We start from the raw sequence: 23,119 nt of genomic DNA, 5'->3' as shown, positions 1-23,119 counted from the left end.
AAATAGTAAAGTTTTGTTGGCTTCCATCGCCCGGCCACAGGCACCGCATGCTTTGATGTCTCGGGTCGTTCCTCTGGAACAAGACGTGGCTGGTGAGACGTCCTCGGACAGCCCCCCCGAGGATGTTCCTCGCAAGCGGAAGTGCAAGAGGCAGCACGTGGACTCCCCCGAGTCTTTGACAGAAGACACGGATTTGCATGAGGGGGAAGGCTGCCCAAGGTCACCCCCGAGGATGTCTCCTTCGGATACATCATGGAAATGCTTAGGATAAGGGGGTGGTTCTTCCCTGTTTGCAAGACAGTTCGCGAGACTTTAGTCCAGAGCGAAAAGGAAGGGAAGACGTTGTCTGCTGTCGGAGTCCGCTTCTCTGCTCCCCAGAGGTCCTTCTCCCGGAACCAAAAGGGACCGAAGATGTGGTTCCAAAAGTCGCAACAGTCCCAGTCTGCTCCGGACTCCCAGTCCTTCCGCGGCAGAGGAGGTCAGGGTGGACGCCACCCTAGAGGCAGAGGGGGCCCAAAGAACTTTGGGTCCAGAGAAACCTTCTCTGATCGGCCCACTCAGCAACCCTGAGGTGTTGCCCGATTGCTCCTCTCTGGAGGCAGTCGGGGGGGGGGGCGGTTCTCGAGGCACCTGGCAGCTTGTGAGTCCATTACAACAGACCGCTGGGTGCTTCGTATCGTATCCAGAGGATATAGAATTCCCCTTTCCTACATTCCCTACACCCCTGAACACCTCCCCGATGTTCCACCCAATCAGAGGGAGGCTGAAGCTGCAGAAATTTTGCAGCTTTTAGAAAAAGGAGCTATCCAGCACGTCCCCCCAGGCCAGTCCAGATTGGGTTACTACTCCAGGTTCTTTTTGGTGCCAAAAAAGATGGGGGACCTAAGGCCCATCCTCTCTTTCCCTACTAAATCTGTCAGTAAGCAAAGAAAAGTTCCCGATGTTCACTCTTCAATCTATTCTCCCCCTCTTGCGGGAGAACGACTGGATGTGCTTGACAGACCTCAAGGACGTGTACTACCACATATTGATGGACGTACGATCCAGGAGGTTTCTCCGCTTCTGACTTTGTCATTATCAATTCAGGGTCCTTCCCTTTGGTCTCACCTCAGCCCCCAGGGTGTTCACCAAGGTATTACCAGTGATAGCGGCCCACCTGAGACTCCAGGGAATGCAGGTTTTCCCGTACCTGGACAACTGGCTCCTCACCGCCCTGACAAGGCATCTACTATGCTTAGCCAGGGACTACTTCCTCAACCTTGCTCCACAACTAGGGATCACTTTAAACTCAGACAAGTCCTCTCTCACCCCGACTCAGGTGATAGATTTTATCGGGGCTAGACTGGACACCAACAGGCAACTAGTCTTCCTAACTCCCGACCGGTTGCACACACTGAGGGCGCATGTGCGGGCCATCTTTCAATCTTCAAAACCTCTGGCGGGATTGGTTCTGAGGGCCCTAGGATCCATGGCAGCCGCAATAAACCTTCTTCCCATGGCGCGTCTGAACATGAGGATTTTACAGTGGACTCTACAAGTCCATTGGTCCCTTCATCAGTACCCTTTGAGTCACCCCATTCCTCTCAGTAGGGCATGCAAGAGGGCTCTCGTTTGGTGGCTTCAATCGCCGGACCTCCAGGCGGGACGCCCCTTTGCCACGGCCCCTCCTCTCGCCACGGTGACCACGGACGCCTCTCGTCTTGGGTTGGGGGGCATTATTCGGGCAGGACGGTCCAAGGCACGTGGAACGATTCAGAGACCTTATTGCACATAAATGTTCTAGAGATGAGGGCAGTGCTGTTGTCGTTGCAAGCACTTCAGAGCCTTCTGCCTGCAGGAACAATTGGGATCCAGACGGACAGTATGTCTGTGGTATGGTATATCAACAAACAAGGGGGAACCAGGTCTTACCCACTCTGTCGAGAAGCCATGAGAGTGTGAGAATGGGCGATCTCCACCAACCGCTTTCTCATTGCAACGCACATTCCGGGATGGACCACCATCCTGGCGGACAGTCTAATTCACACCATCCTTTCACCTTACGAGTGGTCCCTCAATCCTCAAGTAGCGAGTCGAATTTTTGCCGTTTGGGGGCAGCCCAGTTGTGATCTCTTCGCATCTCCCTCAAACACGAAATGCAACAATTACTTTGCTCTCATTCCCCCTGCTGCGGAAGCCCCGAGGGAACGCCTTGGTGCAGGCTTGGCCACCCTGTCTTCTTTATGCCTACCCTCCTCTTCCCCTGATGCTGAAACTCCTTCAGAAAGCCAGTCAGTTGGGGAGCAGGATGATCCTCATTGCTCCATTCTGGCCTCGCCAAACTTGTTTCCCTTACCTCTGGTCTCATCGAGCGAATCTGCCCTGGATTCTTGATCCCCTCCCAGATCTAATTTCCCACCCCCTGGGGCTCCCAGTTCCTGACCTGGTCAGCCTCAAACTTATGGCTTGGGTGCTCCAGTTCCACTTGTAGCTAGGACTCCCGGTATCTCATCTCCAGTTAAAACTATCCTAGTAGCAGCGCACAAGCCCTCTACTAGGCAGGTCTATGGTAGTGTTTCTCTCTCTGGGTAGAACGCCATAATTTGGTTCCTTTTACAGCCCCTTTGCCTGTGGTGCTGGATTTTCTTTCAGGACTTTTTCATGACGGAGCTAGCTGTTCTACGGTTAAGGTTCAATTAGCAGCTATTTCTCATTAACACGTATGTACTGAAATGGGCCCTTTGATTACTACAAAATTGTGAAAACATTCCTAAAGGGCACCTTTCTACTTAAGCCTCCAATAAAGGAAGCTGTACCTCCATGGGATTTGACTTTGGTATTACAAGCCTTGACGGCTCCTCCCTTCGAACCTGCGGCTTCAGTAGTCCTCAAATATTTGTCTTGGAAAACAGCCTTTCTAGTGGCTATTACTTCAGCCAGAAGAGTATCTGAATTACAGGCTCTTTCTGTGAAACCCCCATACTTAGCTTTTCACAAGGATAGGGTTTACCTTAGGACCAATCCCTCCTTCCTCCCGAAGGTAGATTCTGAAACTAATATCCAATCTATCAATTTGCCGGTCTTCTTTCCTAACTACCAGAACAAAGGGGAGTACAGATTATATTCTTTGGACGTGCATAGACAACTTAGATTTTACATTCATAGGACATCTGGTCATAGACAACCCGACCAGCTGTTCGTCTCCTTAGATTTTACATTCATAGGACATCTGGTCATAGACAATCCGACCAGCTGTTCGTCTCCTTTGCCAAATTTAATCTAGGTAAACTAGTCTCGAGCGTTTCCTTATCGAAATGGATTTCACAGTGTATCATCACGGCTTATCAAAATTCCGGCAGGCCCGCACCACAAGGAGTTCGTGCCCACTCAACTCTGGCAATGGCTACATCTGCCGCCTTTAAATCCAGAGTTTCTTTGGATGATATCTGTTCAGCAGCCACTTGGGCCTCATCTCATACCTTCATCAATCATAAATTGGACATTATCTCCAGAGGGAGAACTTCTTTTGGCTCCGCAGTGCTCTGGAATATCCTTCCATGAAGGCCGCCCAAGGTTTAGGTAGCTGGGGACTCTGTCCCACGGGTTGCAGACCAAATGAAGTTAACTACTTCAGATTAAGAAGTTATGTACTCACCATAACGTTCCATCTGAGTAGGTAAACTTTGTCCGTAACCGTCCCCCTGACCTTCAGATGTGTTTTATGACATATAGTGATGTTCCTTTCCGAAAACGTAGTTAGTTATCTACTATAGTGGTTGCGGGCAAACTTGATCTGAGGTCAGTCAGGGTTGGCAGGGGATTATGGGTAAGGGGAGGAGCTAGGAGCTCGGATCTAAGCTTTGTAAAGTTGCCGGCTCGGATCAGAGATCGGATCCGTATCCCACAGGTTGCGGACAAATGAAGTTTACCTGCTCAGATGGAACGTTATGGTGAGTACATAACTTCTTCTTATTCTATTAACTGCACTTGTTTTAATATTAATTTTTAAGTGATAGTAATATTTTTAAAAACATTCCTGATTTTACCCACCCCCAATTTTTTGCTATCTCAAGAAATCTTGAGCAAAGGAGCTCAGAGCTATGCAGGGAAATATAATGCTCAACTGTACCTGATTTTGCAGATGCTCTCGTGAATTTTACTTCACATTTTTTTCCCTGTATCTAGTTTTCTGGTAAATCACTGAGAATTGCAGGTACAGCAGTAATGCTAGGCATTAGAGTTTCGTATTTCTTATTGCTCAGAAGACAAATATTGATTCAAAGCTGCTTGTTCTGTTATCCTTTTAGGTGAATTAGAGTAATCTTTAAAAAGTATACCAGATTTGGTCCCTGTTATTTTTGGCTATGTCCAGAATTAGCAAAGAAGTTGAAGTATGCAGGGACCCATACTTCTCAGTTGCCCTGGATTTTGCATGATGTTGTGTACCTAGGCTCATATTTTCTTGCCCTGTCCCTTATTTCCTGGTAAATCTCTGAGGATTACACACAAGTCAATACTTATAGGCATTAGAGCTTTATACTTATTTTTTTGGGAATGCACACTGATACAAAATCTGTTCTGTTAAACTTTTTAAGTGAATTCGAGTAGTATTTAAAATTGCCCCAGAGATCTTTCTCTGTTTTTGGCAAGTCCATAATTCTTGAGTATAGTAGTTGAGAGATATATATATAGGGACCCCCATATTGATTGTGGTAAAATTTAAAAATAATGTATGCTCTGTTGTATCAGCTTCTGTTGTTACCAGTGTTTTATTTGGCTTCCTATCGCAATTAAAAAAATGACTTGCAAAGCGAACACTGTCCCTGAATATCCACAGCCATACAATTCACAGCAGTCTCATAGTCAACTGATTTCATTTCTAAGTCATAGTAACATGTAACTCTAGACTACTGACTCAGAAATGAGATAATTTACTAAGGACAATGGATAGTAATAGCCCATGGGTTGGCTACCTATATCCTGTTATGATAAAAAAAAAAATTGCTGACCAGTGTATACATTTGCAGACTTACTGTGTATACAAAGCTGTTTACACCTACCCTCATAGGGTGCCTTCTTCCTCCAAGAGGGAAAAATAGTCGTAATTGGGGATAGCTTTAGGAGTCGTCAAGATTTGCAGTAAAGCAAATGCTATTTGACCAAGATTTCCTTGCACATGTCTGCAATGTTTTGTCTGATGCATTTTCACTAAATGTGAGTGTCAAAGGAAGAAAAGTTTACTACTGCTGATTCTGTCGGTTTTCATTGAGAATGTTTTGTTTTTCAAATGGCTGTCAGTGTTTTTGCTGTAAAATTTGTAATAGTTTTAAATTAAATCCAAATGTCTGTGAACATAAAGAAGAAAATAGTATGTACACAGATTTCAACAGTGCTTTATGGTGACTGTGAAGAGACAGCTAGGTAATGAGATGTCTATATGACCGTGGGGGACGGGTCTGCTCCTTTACTCTTCTTGTGGTCCCATTTGCCCATGATCTGGCACTGTTTCTATTGTTCTGAAAGTGCACATGGGTATTAGCTTCATATATACGTGTTTGTTTTTTTGTATTTTAAACCAGGTAAAGGAGTAGCCCAGGAGCAATGTCTGGTTAAGCAACTTACTCAAAAGCACACACTATAAAAATTGAGGTAGAAAGAATCTAACCCTCTGCCTTTGAGTGCAGGTAGCAGCTCACTATGAGTTTAGAGCCTTGTTCTTTCTTTACATTAACTGCCAGACCTTCACACATTTTCATTTTCTGATAAACCTAAAAATCACTTTGGTTTATAGTGTGTAACTCATGCCAGTTGGTGTTTAATATTTTTTGTTTGGATGTTCAGAAAATGCATTTTGATGCAAAAGCTGTTCGGTTAACTTGTGTGAATTACAGTAGTCTGCCTGTTCTGTGTCTGATTTTGCAGAACATCATTGATGATGTCTCATATTTATGCCTTGTCCTTTAACTTTTTTTTCTGGTAAATTACTGAGGATTACTGTCATATCAGTAATGCCAGTCATTAAAGTTTTACAACTTTTATTGTTCTGAGTATTCACATCCATGCAACAGTTATTGTTGACATTTTAAGTGGTTTGGACTTGTCTAGCACTTACGTTAATTAACAGTTTCCTGAAGTCAGAATTACAAGATTTGAATAGTTTCACTCCATTTGCTTTGTGACTTTTTAAACACTGTTATTAAATTATCAGATACAAACCATAGTAATGTTTTCCCATTTACACACATTATACATCGCATATCTTTTCATTCTTTGTAACTATCTAACTAAAACAATGAGTAAAAAGGTCACACAGAAAAACTAATCGGTTAAAAAACACAAAAAGAAAAATCTAGCAAAGCTAAACTTTCCACTGTGTGATACCTTAAACCTCTTGTATTAGAGGTAACTGGATATGTTTCTAAATGTTAGCCAGATATTCCACTTATGCTGTGCTGATGATGCCATAAGAAGGAATAAACGTGCATGTCCACAGCTAGTAGGGTTTGGCTTTATTGGTCTGAAATTGTCCATAAATTGACTTAAAAGAAAAAGTCATGGATATTCAGAATTGCCATTTAGCTGAAAGACCTTATGTCCTTAAAGGGTAATTTGCACATATTCCATGTCAACTCTAATGCAAGAGATTTAAGGTATCACACAGTGGAAAGTCTAGCTTTGGTAGATTTTTATTTGTGTTCTTTGTAACTGTCATCAGTCCAACATTACATAACTTGCTGAATTCCTGTCTTCTTTTAAAACTCACTGGTGATAAGGTTGATACTGTGGTAATTGGAAAAATAACGATAGACTCGGAAGTAAACCGCTCCATCGTCAAGCAATTTAATAAAGTTTTTGCTTGACGTTCGAGCGGTTCCTTTAAAACTCACTCATCTTTCTCTTGAACATTTTTCTGCCTTTATTGTTCCAACAACTTCCATTTATTTCTATGAAATTTACTACTCCTGTTTTCTAAAGATCCCTCTCTGAGTTATTTTTGCTTTTAGAATATTCGGAATTTATAGAGCTATTTAGACATTGATTTCCATTTTCTAGTATTTTTTTTCTTTTTTGCATCCAAGTTTATCAAAGTTAGTAAAGACTTGCTACATTTAAGCAATTAGCCAGAGCAAAATAATAATTTCCTTAGTTATGGCTATTTGCTCACCCAATATTTTTGACCGCAAAAACTGTCAGAAGCTTCAGATACAACATTTGTGTTCATTAATACAACAGATTTATGATATTTGTAGGAAAAAGTTACTACAGTCTGAGTGCTGAAGTGCTTCAGTTCTGAGGGTGGTGGGAGGTCTGTTCCTGAACTGCAAGGAGCAGGCCAGTCCTGTTCTTCCCCAGATGCTGCTTAGACTTCAACCAATAAGGGAAGAAAAAGACAGTGACATTCTTTGAACTTAGCATTAAAAATCTGTTCTGTTCTGTTTCAGTACTGGCCTAAAAGGTCTTTCACGCATACTTGTGTGTGTGTGTGTGTGTGTGTGCGCGCGCGAGTATGTATATGAAATAATCTCTCAATCTCCATGTTAAAAAGCAGTAGTACAAGCTACATGGAAGTGTGCATTGTAGAGAACTCTACATAAATGAGATCATGAGTACAAGTGGCTGTTCTGGGATTTACATATAACCAAGCACTCAAGACAGTATACAGTGTAGATTTGTTTGATCCAAAAGATCTCACATGACAGTCACTATTATTTCGCTTTGACACTCCTTAGACAAGACTAAAGGTATTTTACCTCTCTGGCCATAAAGTCATTCAGTTTATAGCCTTCCTTAGCTTTAATATCTTGGACTTGAAATTAACCAACACGAGGAACCACTGCAGCATCCCTGTAGTATCATCCTCCCTAGTAAGATCCAACCATAAAGCGGTCACTTAAGGAGTCACCATCTCCCCCAACCCACCTCTAGCTAGGGTCAGACACAAAAACTTCTCCAAAGCTGATTACAGCCTTCTGAGGGATGGTATAAACAGCTTCACAGCCTCCTCCTCCTCTGTAGCAACTGGCACCAATATCCAAAACTACACCAAAGCACTATATGAGCATTTATATAGATGCTAGGAATCAGGAATAACCGACAGTACTAAATCATCCTCTGTAAGGAAGAGTAAACCTGTCTGGTGGACATCTGCAGTAAATAAACTCTATAACAAAAGGAAAAAATTACTATCCAAGACCAAGAAGGAGCAGGTGCCCAATTGGAAGCAGTATCTCCTTAGCCTGAAAAAGCAAATAAGAGCACTAGTGAAATCCTGGCGACATGTACTAGAGACAATCATAAGACCTTCTTCACATATGTCCGCAACCTCAAAGGAAGCACCCATATCTGTAGTGATCTGGTGGTCAAGGACAGCACATATACAAATGCAGTAGATATAGCAAACTTGTTGGCTGACAGATTCAGCGAAAACTTCACCCCTCTGTTCCCTCCACCCCCATCAGTAAATCAGGACATCCACAGTACCTGCCCCCTTCCCCTTATATCTAGGGAACAGGTCATCACTGCTGTCTCAAAGGCAAAAAGTACAGCCTCCATGGGACCCAATAACCTACCAGGCTGCATCTGACGTGAACTCAGGCAGGGATTTGCAGCACCATTAGACACCCTATTCAACCAAAGCCTAAGTACCGGCTTCATCCCAGCTGAGTGGAGGACAGCCACTGTCATCCCTTTACACAAAGGTGGAGCATCCACCGATCCAGGAAATTATAGACCCATCAGCTTAACTAGCCTTATCTGCAAGGCCATGGAATGGATTATCATGGACCTCGTTAAAAAGGGTACTGGCAACTTCCAAACACTTGATTCCACACTGTTTAGCTTCGTCAAGGGGGGGGGGTGTCATGTCTGCTAAGTTTGGTTGACTTCTTTGAGACAGTCACCAAAGCCATTGACAAGGGGAAGACAGTGAACACTGCCTACCTTGGCCTGGCCAAAGCCTTTGACACTATTCCCCTCTCGGGTATAATAGATAAAACGGTCTCAACTAGGCATCAGTCCGTATTTTGCCAGATGGGTAGTAAACTGGCTCACTGATAGAATCCACCAAGTCAAAATAAAGGAAGACACTTTAAGCAGTAGACCCTTAAAGCATTATACCCCAGGGTTCAGTCTTGGGGCCTCTGTTATTTGTGATTTACTTTTCTGAGGAACAGGTCAAAACAAGTGGAATATGGCTGACAAGTTTGTAGATGACTGCAAGCTGGGTGCTGTCATCAATTCCCCTAGTGATTTAGACATCCTCCAAGAGGGTCTCACTCAGACAAATGACTGGTAATCACGGCCACACAGGTGAAAAAACACACTCTCCAAAGCTAAGAATACAGCATCCATGGGACCAAACGACATCCCGGGCTGTGTACTACATGAACTACAAATTGAACTGGCACCTCACCTAAGTGTCATGTTTAATCATAGCCTCACCTCAGGCTTTTTGCCCAATGAATCGCGCACAGCTACAGTTATCCCACTCCACAAGGGGAGATCCACCTTGGATCCCGGGAACTATCGTCCCATCAGTCTGACCAGCCTGATCTGCAAAGCCATGTAATGCATTATCATGGAACTTATAAACAAAGACATTGTCAACCTTCAAACACTGGACCCCACCCAGTTTGGTTTTGTAAAGGGCTGATCTTGTCTCCTCAACCTGATTGACTTATTCGAATCAGTATCCAGAGCCGTGGATGAGGGCAAGGCGGTCCACACAGCCTATCTGGACCTCGCCAAGGCCTTCGACACCATCCCCCACTCTGGAATCATAGATAAACTTACTAAGCTGGGCATTAATCCCTACGTCACTCGATGGGTTGCCAACTGGCTTACTGACAGAACCCACACTGTAAAAGTAGCTGACTCAAAATCCAGCTCCAGACAAGTGACAAGCGGAGTACCTCATGGTTCGGTCCTGGGACCGCTCATGTTTGGCATCTATTTCTCTGAAGTACAGGCCAGAACTAAGGGACTCTGGCTAACAAAGTTCGCAAATGACTGCAAGCTGGGAGCCATTATTGAAACCCCAAATGATGTGGATATTCTACAAAAGGGCCTTACAGAAACAGATGATTGGTGCCAGAGCCATGTGCTCAAGCTCAGTGCCAAGAAATGTATAGTTATCCCCTTTGGGAAAAACTATGTACCCATGAATTACCACATAAATGGCAGTACACTAAACACCAAAGGTGTGATAAAGGGACTTGGTGACACAAGTCGGGACACAAGTTGGGAGGGCGGCTTAATGGCTAAGGTGCTTGCCTTACAAACCCAAGGTGCAGGGTTTGAGTCTCACAAGGGATAATTGTCTAAGCTTAAAATGACTCGCAAGGGCAGTTAGCTTAGTAATAAACTATGAACCTAAGTGGACAGTGGTCTCACCTTCGATAACCACATCGCCACCACATTGCCACAACAGTCATGAAGTCCTATGTGACACACCTCATCATTAAGGGCTTTTCGTCCAGAAAAAAAGGAGGTCATTGTCTCACTGTACTCATCCCTCATTAGCCCCATTATAGAGTACAATGCCCCATTTGGTATGTGCTTCACAAGACATCTGCAACAACTGGAAAGGCCACAGAAATACCTCACTAAAAGAATTGCAAGCTTAAAGCAGATTCCCTAAGCTGACCGTCTTAAAAAAAAAACTAAGAAAAAAACAAAAAAAACAAAAAAAAAACTCCAGCTATAGTCGCATATCGCCTGCTCAGAGGCAATCTCTGCTTAACATACAAGGCCATGTCAAATCCAGAGCTGTTGGACATGCTACACTTAAAGAAATCCCAGTCCCTCAGAGCCACACGCTCCAGGGATCTAAACCTGGTCATCACAATGAACAAAACATGGTGGAGGGATAGGTTCCTGACCCAGAAACTCCCTATACTCTGGAATAGATTGCCCATACATGTCAAGCTGAGTGCCTCTTTGGCCCTCTTCAAAAAGAACCTTGACAATTTGATGGAAGATGGGAAATTTACCCCAGGGATCACGTCAATCGCCCTGTTAGACAGGGGACCAGGGAAGTAATAGCCAGTAAATTGTTATGGCTAAGCTTGTATAGGCTCTAGGGCCGATAGCCTAGTACCAACCTATGAACATATTGAGATGCCATTTTCTGTAAGCTTAACCCAACGCATACGTTTAGAGGTTTTGATTCTTGCAAGGGAAGCACATCATTAAAATGAATGTTTCCTCTCATGCCAACCTCTGTTTCTCAACTCTCTTCTTGGGCAGCTATTTGTGGTTTCCCTGATTTTCAGTAAAGTTATTTTTGCACATCTGTGCAAAGTGTGTTACAAGCCTACAAATAGGGCACTTACAACGGTATACAGAGCTTTATCATAATTTTTCTGCAGATATCAATCTCCACTGAAAATTCAGTTTCTTAAAGTTTGTTACATTAACTAAAATATTGACTAAATGTATGAAAAATAGTTGAATAATTCTCAGTTTGTGGTAAGAGAAGCCTGAGTCAGCTGGTTTGCATGTTAATTATTCTAAAATTGCTAGTCATCCTTGGCTGTCAACTGTTTTTGATCTTAAACATACTGGATTAAACAGTGGGTGCCAGCAGAGTTGAAAATGGTCATATCCAACTTGATGAGGTGCTAAGTGCATTGGTTTCTGGCTTGGTACCGAGTTTAATTTTAATTGAATGAAAGGTTTAAATGCTGAGCTGTTTAAAATGTCTTGTGCATTTCATTGTATGTATTGATCTGAATGTGTTAGTGTAAAGTCAGATATTGTCTAGGTGTATCATGTGGAGAGACCAGGCTTGTCTTAACTGTTTGGGAGTGGGTATGCTGTTTTATGAAATGTCACTTCATACAGAATTCCTCTCAGTTGTGGAACTCGCAGTCATAAGGAAAGGTTGGACAGGAGCATAGTGCAGCCTTTTTTATTATTAAATTATTACTTTTTTAAGAATTTTACTTTTTGTGGCTAGTGACAGTGAGATTATAAATGACGGTCGCTATTTGCTATAGTTGACTTGAATTTTGGAGCAAGTTTTACAGGTAAGGGCTGTATTCTGCTTTTTAAGCTGTTTTATAGCTCTGGTGATGTTTTTGAAAAAGTCTACTAGGTTTAACAGGCATGACCTGTCTTTGACAAAACCAAAATGTGGTGGATCAAGGGTTTGGAGATCACCTATGTCATTATATATAGGGTTCATGATGATTCGTTCCATAGCCTTGAAGATAAGGCTGGTTAAGCTTATGGGTCTGTAGTTTGAGTCATACTTTTAATACTTTTGTCAAGTAGCATATGAGAAATGGAAAAAAAACTTTTACTTGTAAAACTAGCAATAAAGGGTCAGTGAAACAAAAGCTGTCAGAGCAGCTATACGGTCACCTTGCATGCCAGTATACGAGAGTGTGCATGTATATATCCACCAACACAACACACACAATAGCTATGTATATGTCTGTATACATTAACAGAGATAGATTTATGTATGTGTAATAAAAAAAAAAAAATATATATATATATATATATATATATATATATATTTTTTTTTAAATTAATTTATTTATTTATATTTGTTGACCGGGAGTGTCCGACTGGACGTAGGTCCATTTTCAGCAGAAGCCCGGGGAGAAAAGCTCCACAGTTAAAATACACAGACAGTAGTTACATTGGATTACATAGCAATTACTTACAACATATTTACAGATGAAGAACATAGTACATCAGTAGACAACTAGAATCTTTATCAGTGAAGTACATAACAGACATTAACAAATGTTACAGTAAGAAGTTCCTGCTGTATAATAAGTACTAGGCTTATGAGCATCTGAGCTTGCTATAATCAAGGTAGTTAGTGGAGTGGAAAGAAAGGTAGTGGTTGGATGGGGTGGGTGATATTAGAGGGGGAGTTCCAAGGGCATAGCCAGCATGTTTTCAGGTGTGCTTTTAGTAAAGTTTTGAAGTGGGTGCATGATGGTATAGAGGTAATTGTGGGTGGGAGGGAGTTCCATAATTTGGCTATGGTGCAAGAGAATAGTGCTTCACCAGCAGAGTTATTGGCTTTAGTGATCTGCAAGTGATTTTTGTTGCTGGATCTTAGTGGTCTGGTGGTGCGATAGGGTTGGAGTAGATTCTGGAAGGATGGGACATTTACTGGATGGTTTACTAATTTGTGGGCGAGTGAAAGTTGATACCATTGAAGGAGGTGAGGGAGTTCAAGTCAGCCCAGTTAAGCAAGTGAGAGACAGTGGTGACTATGGTAGGATGCCCCTGTGGCGAATTTGGCAATTTTTTTTGTAGCAGGACTCTAGCTTGTTTAGATCGCATTGCCTTAGGTTGGTATATATTGGAGAGGCATAAAGTAGGGTGGAGATAAGGTGGGAATTTGCTATATATATATATATATATATATATATATATATATATATATATATATATATATATACACACACACACGACATACATACACACGGTGTGTGTGTATGTATATATGTATATATCTATATATATATATATATATATATATATATATATATATATATATATAGTGGATGTATAATGGCATAAAGATAAACAGCAAATGCATTTTAAACAACCAAAGCAGTGCATGTGATAAACGCATAATGACGCATGCATTTATTTGTTTAAATTATCTATTTCCAAAATGATAAGGGGGTTAAGAGGTCTCATCAACACAGCCATCTGAGTCACAAAAGAGGCAAGTTTGAGAAGTTTTGAGAATTCCAGTATTAACAGTGAAGAGTACCACTAAAACAATTAGGTGCACTGCATACAAAGTTTTAATAAAATACACTCATTATTACATATCCAGCATATACATATTCAGCATATACATATTTGACAGATTCAAGAATGCCTTGAATTGCAAGCCAATCAGTAAGACATAGCAAGGCTATGGTTTTACAACCACTTGAATATAAACTTGGATTACATATTGCATACATACTTATGCACACAGATGGGGAAATCATAGGGAGGTATAGACTACATTTGCCTCAACTTTCAAATGGTAACCAGTGTAACTCTCCTGCAGTCAAATATTCAGGAAAAGAATGAAAGATCCAAGCATTTTACTACAGTGTAGGGAAGAAAAAGAAAATAAATTCAGTTTGATGGAATTAGTATTATACAGACAGCTACTGTGTGATTCCTTTAGGGCGTCAGCTAATGGGAAATACTTTTAGTACAGAAACAAAATTAAATTTCAAAGTTGTCTGACGTTTTTATTAAAATGCTCTAAGATTTTATTCTTCTAGAATCTTAGGACATTTGCAACTCAGTGGGTTTGTTTCCAAGATGCAAATGTCCAAAGCAATGCTGTCCTGTGAAATGAGGGGAAACTATCTTATAAGTAAATGTATGTCTGCATGAGTACATGCACTAATAAGCAACACTGTTGCTGAACATATGAAAAATAATTACCAGTGAAGGGGAAAAAAGCATGTAGCAACAAGCAGGAAACAAAAACAAACAAAAGAAAATACAATTGTCTAGGCTGGGATAATTATTCCACTTTAGTATGTGCTTGTTTTTTTCAGTTCTGAAGAAAACAAAGGACCTTTAGGCTATACTGAATGTAAGCAGTCTAATTGAATTTGTGTTTAGGGAAGACTTAGTTGGGTACAACCAGTCCTTCCTTGGCAGTCTGGATGTTCTTTTTGGACATTTAAGAAGCATGTCTCAATATAAAGGCCACCAAGAAGTCCAGGAGACTTCTGCTTTTCTTTTGTAAGTGTCTGTTATCAGATTGAGGCCTTTCTGTTCGGTCTCACTTTCGCCCATGATGTATTCACCACATGCTTGCTTGTTGTGGCAGTGAACCAGAAGCTGCAAGCTGGCTGCCTTCAGTATCCATTGATCATTCAAACATAGCAGTGGCTTTAATCTAGACCTTCCTCAAAAATGCATCTTTAGATGGAATTGGTGCAGCAGCTCCATGGGCTTCAATAAATATTTTGTCAGGACTCTGTAAGCTGGGTGTGATCTCCAGATCAAGGCCTTCCTTTATGTCCACAGTTATTAGAGGCAAAGAGATGTTCCTGTGAAGGTAGTAATGCAGTAGAATAAGCTTGGAAGGTTTCATGTATAACCTTAGATCTGAATGAGCAGGTCCTTCCCTCCTCCTATCTTCTTTCTGATGTGACCTAGAGGTCTTTCGTATTTGTGCTGATTTTTTTTTCCTGTTCCTGCACTCTTGCAACAGTTATCCAGAACATTATGGTTAAAAGGGTCCGGCTAATAATTGGGAACATTTCAGTTTCCGGGCTGACAAATGCATAAAGGCTTTGGTCTCACTGTTAATGAAGATGGACAATACTCATCCAGATCTAACATTGTGATAAGTACTTGACTGTAGTCTCTACAGATTGTAAAAGCTGGCAAAAGAGCATTCACTCATTTGTGCAATCTAAAGATAATACGGTATTAACATGTTTTAGTCATTTGTGCAATCTAAAGATAATACGGTATTAGCATGTTTTCTAACGGGCTTTTTTTGTGTGTTCTTGCAGTATGCATCAGCTGGTTGCCTGCTGTCGCTACATCATACAGACAAACCAGAGCATGAAGAAGTGTGTGAGTTCCGCCCGTATACTTGCCCCTGTCCTGGGGCATCCTGTAAGTGGCAAGGATCACTGGATGCAGTCATGCCACATCTCATGCATGCTCACAAGAGCATTACAACACTTCAAGGAGAGGACATTGTTTTTCTGGCCACAGACATTAATCTTCCAGGTGCTGTAGACTGGGTTATGATGCAGTCATGCTTTGGACACCACTTCATGCTTGTCCTGGAGAAGCAGGAGAAGTATGAAGGGCATCAGCAGTTTTTTGCTATTGTCCTGCTAATAGGCACTCGTAAACAGGCTGAGAACTTTGCCTATAGACTGGAATTGAATGGGAACCGCAGAAGACTGACTTGGGAAGCCACACCAAGGTCTATTCATGACGGTGTAGCAGCTGCTATCATGAACAGTGACTGTCTTGTATTTGATACCTCTGTTGCACATCTTTTTGCAGATAATGGGAATCTTGGAATTAATGTCACAATTTCAATGTGCTAATTTATTATAAAGAAAAGCCCTTTCTCTCTTACTGCAGGACCATTTCCTACAAGGCAGGCAGTCAACACAAAGCTGGAGAATGAGAAGAGAAGCAACAGCTCCATGCCTTTACTGTGGTATAAGGTGTGGACCCATTGAATGTTTGCCACAGTTGGCACACATGATGAATATGACTAAGAACCGTTCTGTATGCGTGTCTAATTCTTGCTAGGAGCTCAGTGAAACTGCAGCCCCAAAGAAGTGTGTGTGTGCGTCTGTGTGTGTGTGCGTCTGTGTGTGTGTGCGTCTGTGTGTGTGTGCGTCTGTGTGTGTGTGTGCGTCTGTGTGTGCGTGCGTCTGTGTGTGTGTGTGCGTGCGTCTGTGTGTGCGTGCGTCTGTGTGTGTGTCTGTGTGTGTGCGCGCGCCTGTGTGTGTGCGCGTTTGTGTGTGCGCATCCTACTACTTTAGGACTGATGGAATTAAATTTAATTAGCAAGCCTAGATAAAGGCTAAATTATTAAAAATTTCTAGAAATGCCAGTTATCCGCTAAATGTGTTCTGGAAAGCAATTTGTTTTCCTAGCACATAGGAAAACAACGCAGACTTGAGAGCGGTACTTAAAGTTTGATTGTGTAAGCCAATTATCTTAATCTTAATAACCACTAACTTGAGCACTCTGCATTTATCCAGATATTAAATCGGTTTTAAAAATGACCTTGCCTTTTTGTGGTGTTAAAAAAAAATCACTAAATTTTGCAGTTTGTATGCCAGCCAAAGTGCAACACTAACACTAAACCATTTAGAAAGGGAAGACCGTTGTTTCACAAGACTCCATTAGGCATTAAACTGTACTGCATTTTTTTTTCAGCTTCTGTTGCATTTGTATTCCACACCCTTCCAACTTGCAGACATTGCACTTTCATGGCATATAGCAGAGCTGGAAATATGTATTGCTACTATATACAGCTTCTTTTACCATTATGTTGAAGGTTTATGGTGTGCCATACTTTTCATCTTTTTTAAATAATTTTGGAGGAGGATTTTTTTCTTCTGCTTCCATTTTCCATAGTACAGAATAATATATTGTACAGATGTAACTGTTTTCATAGTACTGTGATATTCACAGTAAACTTGGTAACATGCAACTGTTTTGTTTTCCTCATTAACGGCTGATATTTTAATAGCCCTATTCCCCCTGTACTTTTCACTTTATAACCACTTAATGTATATTCTGCAATTATTATTTAAGAATTTCCAAAACACTGGATTACTGTATTGCAGCGTTATCATTTTTCTAGTTCTTCTGTAGTAGAATGGGTATTTTTTTACCTAACTGGAATATTTAAAATGTGAAGATGCTGTACCTAACTTTATCCTGTTATTTTTTCCATTTGAGGTTGATTTCCATTTCTTTTTCCTCTGTGACAATTTGTATACTTTTCAGAAACAAGAATATTTTACATGCATTTGTTAATGTATGTCCAGGTGTAAACCAAAATTGTGCCATAGCCCTGTTTTTTAGTTTGTTCAGGAGAAGGGAACTTTGAAATGGTCATCTCTTCTGTCTCTAGAAGATGAAATGTAAAGCAGTACTTGCCAAATGTCTGGAATGGTAAAATGTAGACCTGAAATAGTTTTAACCGAGTAATTAAATTAGGTTATGTTAGGCACTATTGGTATATCTTTCCAAACTTCTAATCTTTTTCTATATGATTGGAACCTGTTCATGGTAGTTGTGACATCACCCTAGAGGTTGTTACACTTCTTAATTGTGAAACATAAAGGAACATTGGAAGTGTGGAACACTGCAACCTTAAACATTGCTGTGGCCAGTTCATATGTTTTGTGGTAAAGGCAGTTAAGCTTTAACTTTACCCACCTTCACTGGAAATTCCACTTGTAGCCAATGCCCCAACGGCGTTTTTTTTTTCTTTTTTTTTACCTTCTTGTTAAAATTATGGAGTTGTGTGCTGGTCTATGGAGGGGTTATATCAATTGGTGTTGTTCATTTGGTTGCTCACTGTTGCAGTAGTAATAACTTGGAGCTTCTTATGCAGAAGGACCAATGTCTAGCATGACTTTCCAGGGCTTTACAGCCATCCCTCTCCTAGGCAGGCAGGCACCTTACCACATGGAATGCTAACATGTTCCAAGAGTGATATTTGTTTGTACCTTCTTTAGTTCTTTCTTGTCATATGAGTGAAGATTTGTGAATATTATGGTATGGTCTGTCAATCCATAAATTTTACATGGGCTTCTGAGTTTTCAGATAAGTCCCTTACTGGGGAAACTCTTCATCTCTTTGATAATACTGTGTGTACGTTTACCTATTGTAGCTTTTCAGTTGTCCGATATGGATGTTGGAAGTTTATTTCTAGCTGCATTTGTGTAGAACACATATCCCACATATAAAGGTTTCCACATCCATTACTTTTTTCTGTTTGAGTCTTAAGTGCTACATTACTGCTCGTTTCAGACAGAACTCCTTAAGTGGAGAGCTAGGAGACTCCCAAGACTGTGTGAATCAAAGAAGATTGCGTGCCACTCCCAGATCCAGGCTGAAGGCATCCAGATACTGGAGATTTGTTGCTGTTCTTTCTTCAGTATGAGATGGGTGGTCCTTTTATCACATGTGGCTTCAAAGGCCTCTATACTGGCTCAAGGTACTGTGCACTTTAAGAACCTGCATCCATCTGTTGTATAGGAGTCTGTGTCGAGGGTCCCTTAATACTAAAGGAAAAGATACATTCACCCTTGGAAGAATCCTATTCCTCTACCTCAGAGTTGAATGAACTGGCCTTTGTAGACCAAATGCTTTTCCATTCCTGGTTATGAGTCCAACACTGAGGACAGCTTATCCTCTGCATTTCACCAGAAGATTTCTCATTTGTTGATATTCGTTGATCCTTCATTCTGCTCGAGTATTTGAGTCCAAGGAGGTCTCAGATGCGCAGAAAAGATGAGAAGACCTCTTGTCTTATCCCAGCTGAAACCCCCCAGTAGGACTTCAGTGAAACTGTTAGGCAGATGTATTTTTAGTAGAGCATCTTTGGAGACAGACTCCAAATCCCTTGTTGCCAGGAAAATGGACCATTTTTTAGGGGTTGTAGATTCCTGCTAGTATCTTTAAAAAAAAAAAAAATCTTATCTGATCCAGCCATGATGTTCCTGATCCCTGGCAAGGGTGTACTTGTGCTCTAGCCAAAGGCTCGCTTCTCAGTAGTAGAAAAAATAAAATCCTGGACTGCTTGGGGAAGAAAGACATCTGTGCCACACTAGCCTTCAGGGCTCTTAATTGCCAAACACTTTTGTTGAAATACCAAGAGAATACTTCTGCATCAGTTAAAAGACAAGGCACCTAGTTCCATGCCTCAGATGCACAAAGCCCCGACAGTGCCACAGATGAGCAGTGTTTGACTGGTGGCATGAGCCCTGGTGGGACTGGGTGTGGGAGGATGGGTGTGTGACCAATGCCATCTTGCCAATCCTTTTGCGGGGCTACTTTCTAGGCCTGTTGCAGTAGCTGCATCAAAAGCTGGGCAAGCTCTGAGCTGCAAGTGGTGTACCTCTTTGTCTGGAGGTTACACATGAGAGGACGCTTGCACTCTGGTCCTAAAATTAGTCATTGCTGAGTTGTCAAGGCTGTCGTGGGTTTGGGGTTTAGAGTACACTCCCAGTGTATCTGTACTGTAAAACTATTATTTAGATCCAGTTACTTCAGCCAAAAGAATTTCAGAACTTCATTCTTATATATGCAAAGAACACTGCCTCTCATCTTCCATAAGGGCAGAGTCGTGCTTCACTCTAATCTTTACCTTATTCTTAGAGGTAACTGAGGTGTCTTTGAATCAGGCCATTAATAATATCCTATAATCTGGAAAAAAGGACAAAAAGGATCTTGCAATTCCTAGATGTGCATAGGATGCAGCATTATTATTTTAACAAAGCAAAACAAACAAGGAAGACTGGTCAGTCCTTTACACAGAGTAAGGAATGCAGACCTGTTTTCTAAGCAAAGAATTTTGGGTGGCTCATTGCTAGCTCCTTTTGATGCTTAATCCATGGTAAGACTGTCCAAAGGCAAGTGAGGTCACATTTTACTAGAGCCATTGCAGCCCCCCACTTTCTATGAGACGGCAGCACTCTGTTTTAGATGCATCTGAATAGCCATTACTTCGACGTCTTCCAAATATTACAGCCTAGGTATCTCAATGCAGACATGAGGTTTGGTGCAGCTGTCTTACATAACCTCTTGCAACCTACTGCTTCTTGAGTCTGATGTGTCCCAAGATTTGAAAGCTGTGTGAATTTCCCCAAAGTCATCACTACTGCAACAGTGGGCAGTACAGTGACTGTGAGCATAGTGTTTATCTACAGATGTTCTTGTTTGCCCATTGTTGCAGAAGTACTTCCTGCCCTTTACCCCTCTTTTACTTTCCATTCCTAAAGGTGTCAGGAGTGGGCATCCTTCTTAACATTGATGTGTTGATTGCCAGATATAGAGGATGTGCAGAACTCTGAAGGCAGGCTGGACATTGCAGAGGAAATCCCAGACAGGCTGGACATTGCAGAGGAAATCCCAGAAACCTATCAGTAATGCAGCAGTAGACATTTATTTTTTCTTTATGTTGACAAATCTCTACAATTATGACAAGTTGCCAAGACAACTGTGACAATTCTGTACTCTTGCTGCAGTTCATTTGGTTGTCCTTGTAGTTGTGTTCCAGAATGGTGTGGCCTCTATTGGAAAGGGTGTGTGTTTGGAGAGTGTAGTAGGAAGAATAGTTCAGAAGTGCCCGAGTCAAATAGTAGTGGGACATGTATTATGCAACCATCCATTTCTGTCAGTTTGACATTACATGTGAATGCCTGTTGTGGTTCACTTGTACCCATAAAATGAAATCATAGCACAGAAATTCATACTTTTTATGTCTTACATTTGAAATGTAATGTTTGCATTTTAACAGGTTTATGAAATTTGCCAGCTGGAACTGGTTAGTCAGGCCTAATTGTGTTTTGGCTAGCAGCTGTTTTGAGCCTAATTCAAATAAACATTATCTTGCTGGTTGCCATATTGGATTGTTATAAAATAACTTTGCACTGTCTTGATTCATTTTTAGGTTGTACAGAATTTATTTTTCCCACTGAATATTAGTGCTGGTAGAGCTTTAAGGCTCGCACCTTTCTTTTGATTTTCCAGAAGCCCTCAGCTTTGACCGTAATACTTCATATTGCGCTGCTTCAAAAGTATTGGTACAGCAGAGAAAGTAAAGTGACATTCATTCTCAGTCACTTTCTTTGTTAATATATTTTGAAACATAGCCTCTCTGTGTAGGAGTGGTTCCAGACATTAAAGAGCAGTATAAATTGCACTTCTTAACAGAGTGTTCTGTATTATTCTAGTCTGATTTAAATGAAAAAAAATTTGTAATTCAAGTTGAATGTCTATTAATGAAAAAGTAATAAATGAAATACTGCATTAATTGTCAATTAGTGCATCTCCGTGTTTTTGAATCTGCTTTGTAAACATGTAAGCAGTTAGGGAGGTAGTTGAGTTAGCAGCTAGAAATGTTCTTCGTGTTTCACTGTTGCAGTCATTACATTTGGGTAATCTGCTGGCAGGTTGCCCTCAGTCTACCTGATTAACAAAGTCTTGGGTCCTGCGTCGGTTGCTGTCCCTTCTTCTATGACGTCAGGTCGTCAGGGGTATAAAACATGCAGCCGACGCCATTGCATCAGTCTTTCTTGCCATGCGGTGCCCGTAGCCGAAGCAGTTCGCAAGTGCTGGTCGGCCGACTCCTGAAATTTTCGTTTTAGTTTCAGAACCGAAGTCTTCAACTAAAAGCTAAGTACCCCATTGGGGAAACTTTTTCTTGCTCCTTACCGATGTCAGAAAGTTAATTGCATTACTTGTGGGAAGCAAATACCTCATAAGGATTTTCATTTGTAATGTATTCCTTCCTTAGGCCCTGACCACAACGTGCCTTGCTGTCGGTTTTGTGCTAAATTTAATCAACGCATGATTAATCGGCTGTATATATTTTACATCTAAATATTCTGGCTCAAGATTTAACTATCCAGAAATGTCTGTTAGCAATCCGACTACCGGAATACCTAAAAAACGAAAAGAAAAAGAGACAGACCGTCGAGGTCCAAAACCGATGACGCTTCTAAGCCAGTCACTGGTTTGCCGGTACTCAGTGAGGTGCTTTCGCAGCCCCTGATACCCACTACTTCTGATTCGCATGCCTCTACTGAGACCCATTCAGAGTCTGGTATGCTGCGAGATGCTTCAGTTATGGAACCCACGGATGTCTCTATCTTAGATGGGTCCGGAGCCGCTGTGCAGGCACTGGCTTCTGAGGGTGTTTTCAGGCCTACAGATTTGTATATTAGACCGACGCCATCTTCAAAATTAAGGCCAAAATCTATGTAATATCATGGGCCATGTTGGTCGCATTGCCTGGATAGGTCCTGTCCATGCACCCCTGCCTTGTCATTGGCCAATTTTTTGGCACTATGGTTTGAGTTCTTTAGCGACCAACATGGCCCATGATAGGACCTCGGGCTAGCAATCGCCCAACCAGATTACTAATGTCGACACTAGCCTTGTCTGACATTCTACATTCAGTAAAAATATTTTTTATGTATATGTTTTTTCTAAGCTTTTTTGTAAACCAACCCTCTGATACGAGTGTTGTTTGTTTGCCAAAGACGTGACGGGCCAACCTATTTCTGGAAGAAACAAGCTCTCACGGACCTATTACCGGTACACAACGCTGAGATTGGTCCCTTCCATCGACATAGGAACTGAAGATAGGACGTGACTCCTGGGTCGACCATTGGTAGCTCCTCTAGACTCGAGCCCTCCCATTGGACAGGGAGCTATACGTAAGAATGACTCTTGAAAACAAAGTATGGGACTAGAAAAAGCGCGGCAAGCGCAACAGAAACACTGAAGTGACAATGTTTTGTGTAAAGACATTTTTTTCCAACAAGTTTGGTTGCTTTATTAGTATTTGTATGTGTATATGTGTTTTCTAAACCTCGTTGACGAAGAATACTGTGCTCAGCCTTTGTGTAAGCAGACATTTTTT

The 23,119-nt window shown here is 41.5% G+C and overlaps 1 protein-coding gene across 1 annotated transcript in view; it reads left to right on the top strand.

Annotated features, from left to right (window-relative positions):
- The window catches only part of LOC122790167 (E3 ubiquitin-protein ligase Siah2-like), a 111,155-nt gene extending 94,803 nt beyond the window's left edge, over positions 1 to 16,352 (top strand). The window contains exon 2 of the mRNA XM_044057774.1: positions 15,492 to 16,352. Within this exon, the coding sequence (XP_043913709.1) occupies positions 15,492 to 16,043 (552 nt within the window). The 3' untranslated portion in view covers positions 16,044 to 16,352. The remainder of the gene's footprint in view (positions 1 to 15,491) is intronic.
- Positions 16,353 to 23,119: the final 6,767 nt, after the last annotated feature.

The sequence above is a fragment of the Protopterus annectens genome, chromosome 15.part0, assembly GCF_019279795.1.
Source record: "Protopterus annectens isolate FY-2018-M chromosome 15.part0, PAN1.0, whole genome shotgun sequence".
NCBI classification, from domain to species: domain Eukaryota; kingdom Metazoa; phylum Chordata; order Ceratodontiformes; family Protopteridae; genus Protopterus; species Protopterus annectens.
This window is presented reverse-complemented; position numbering and strand designations above follow the sequence as displayed.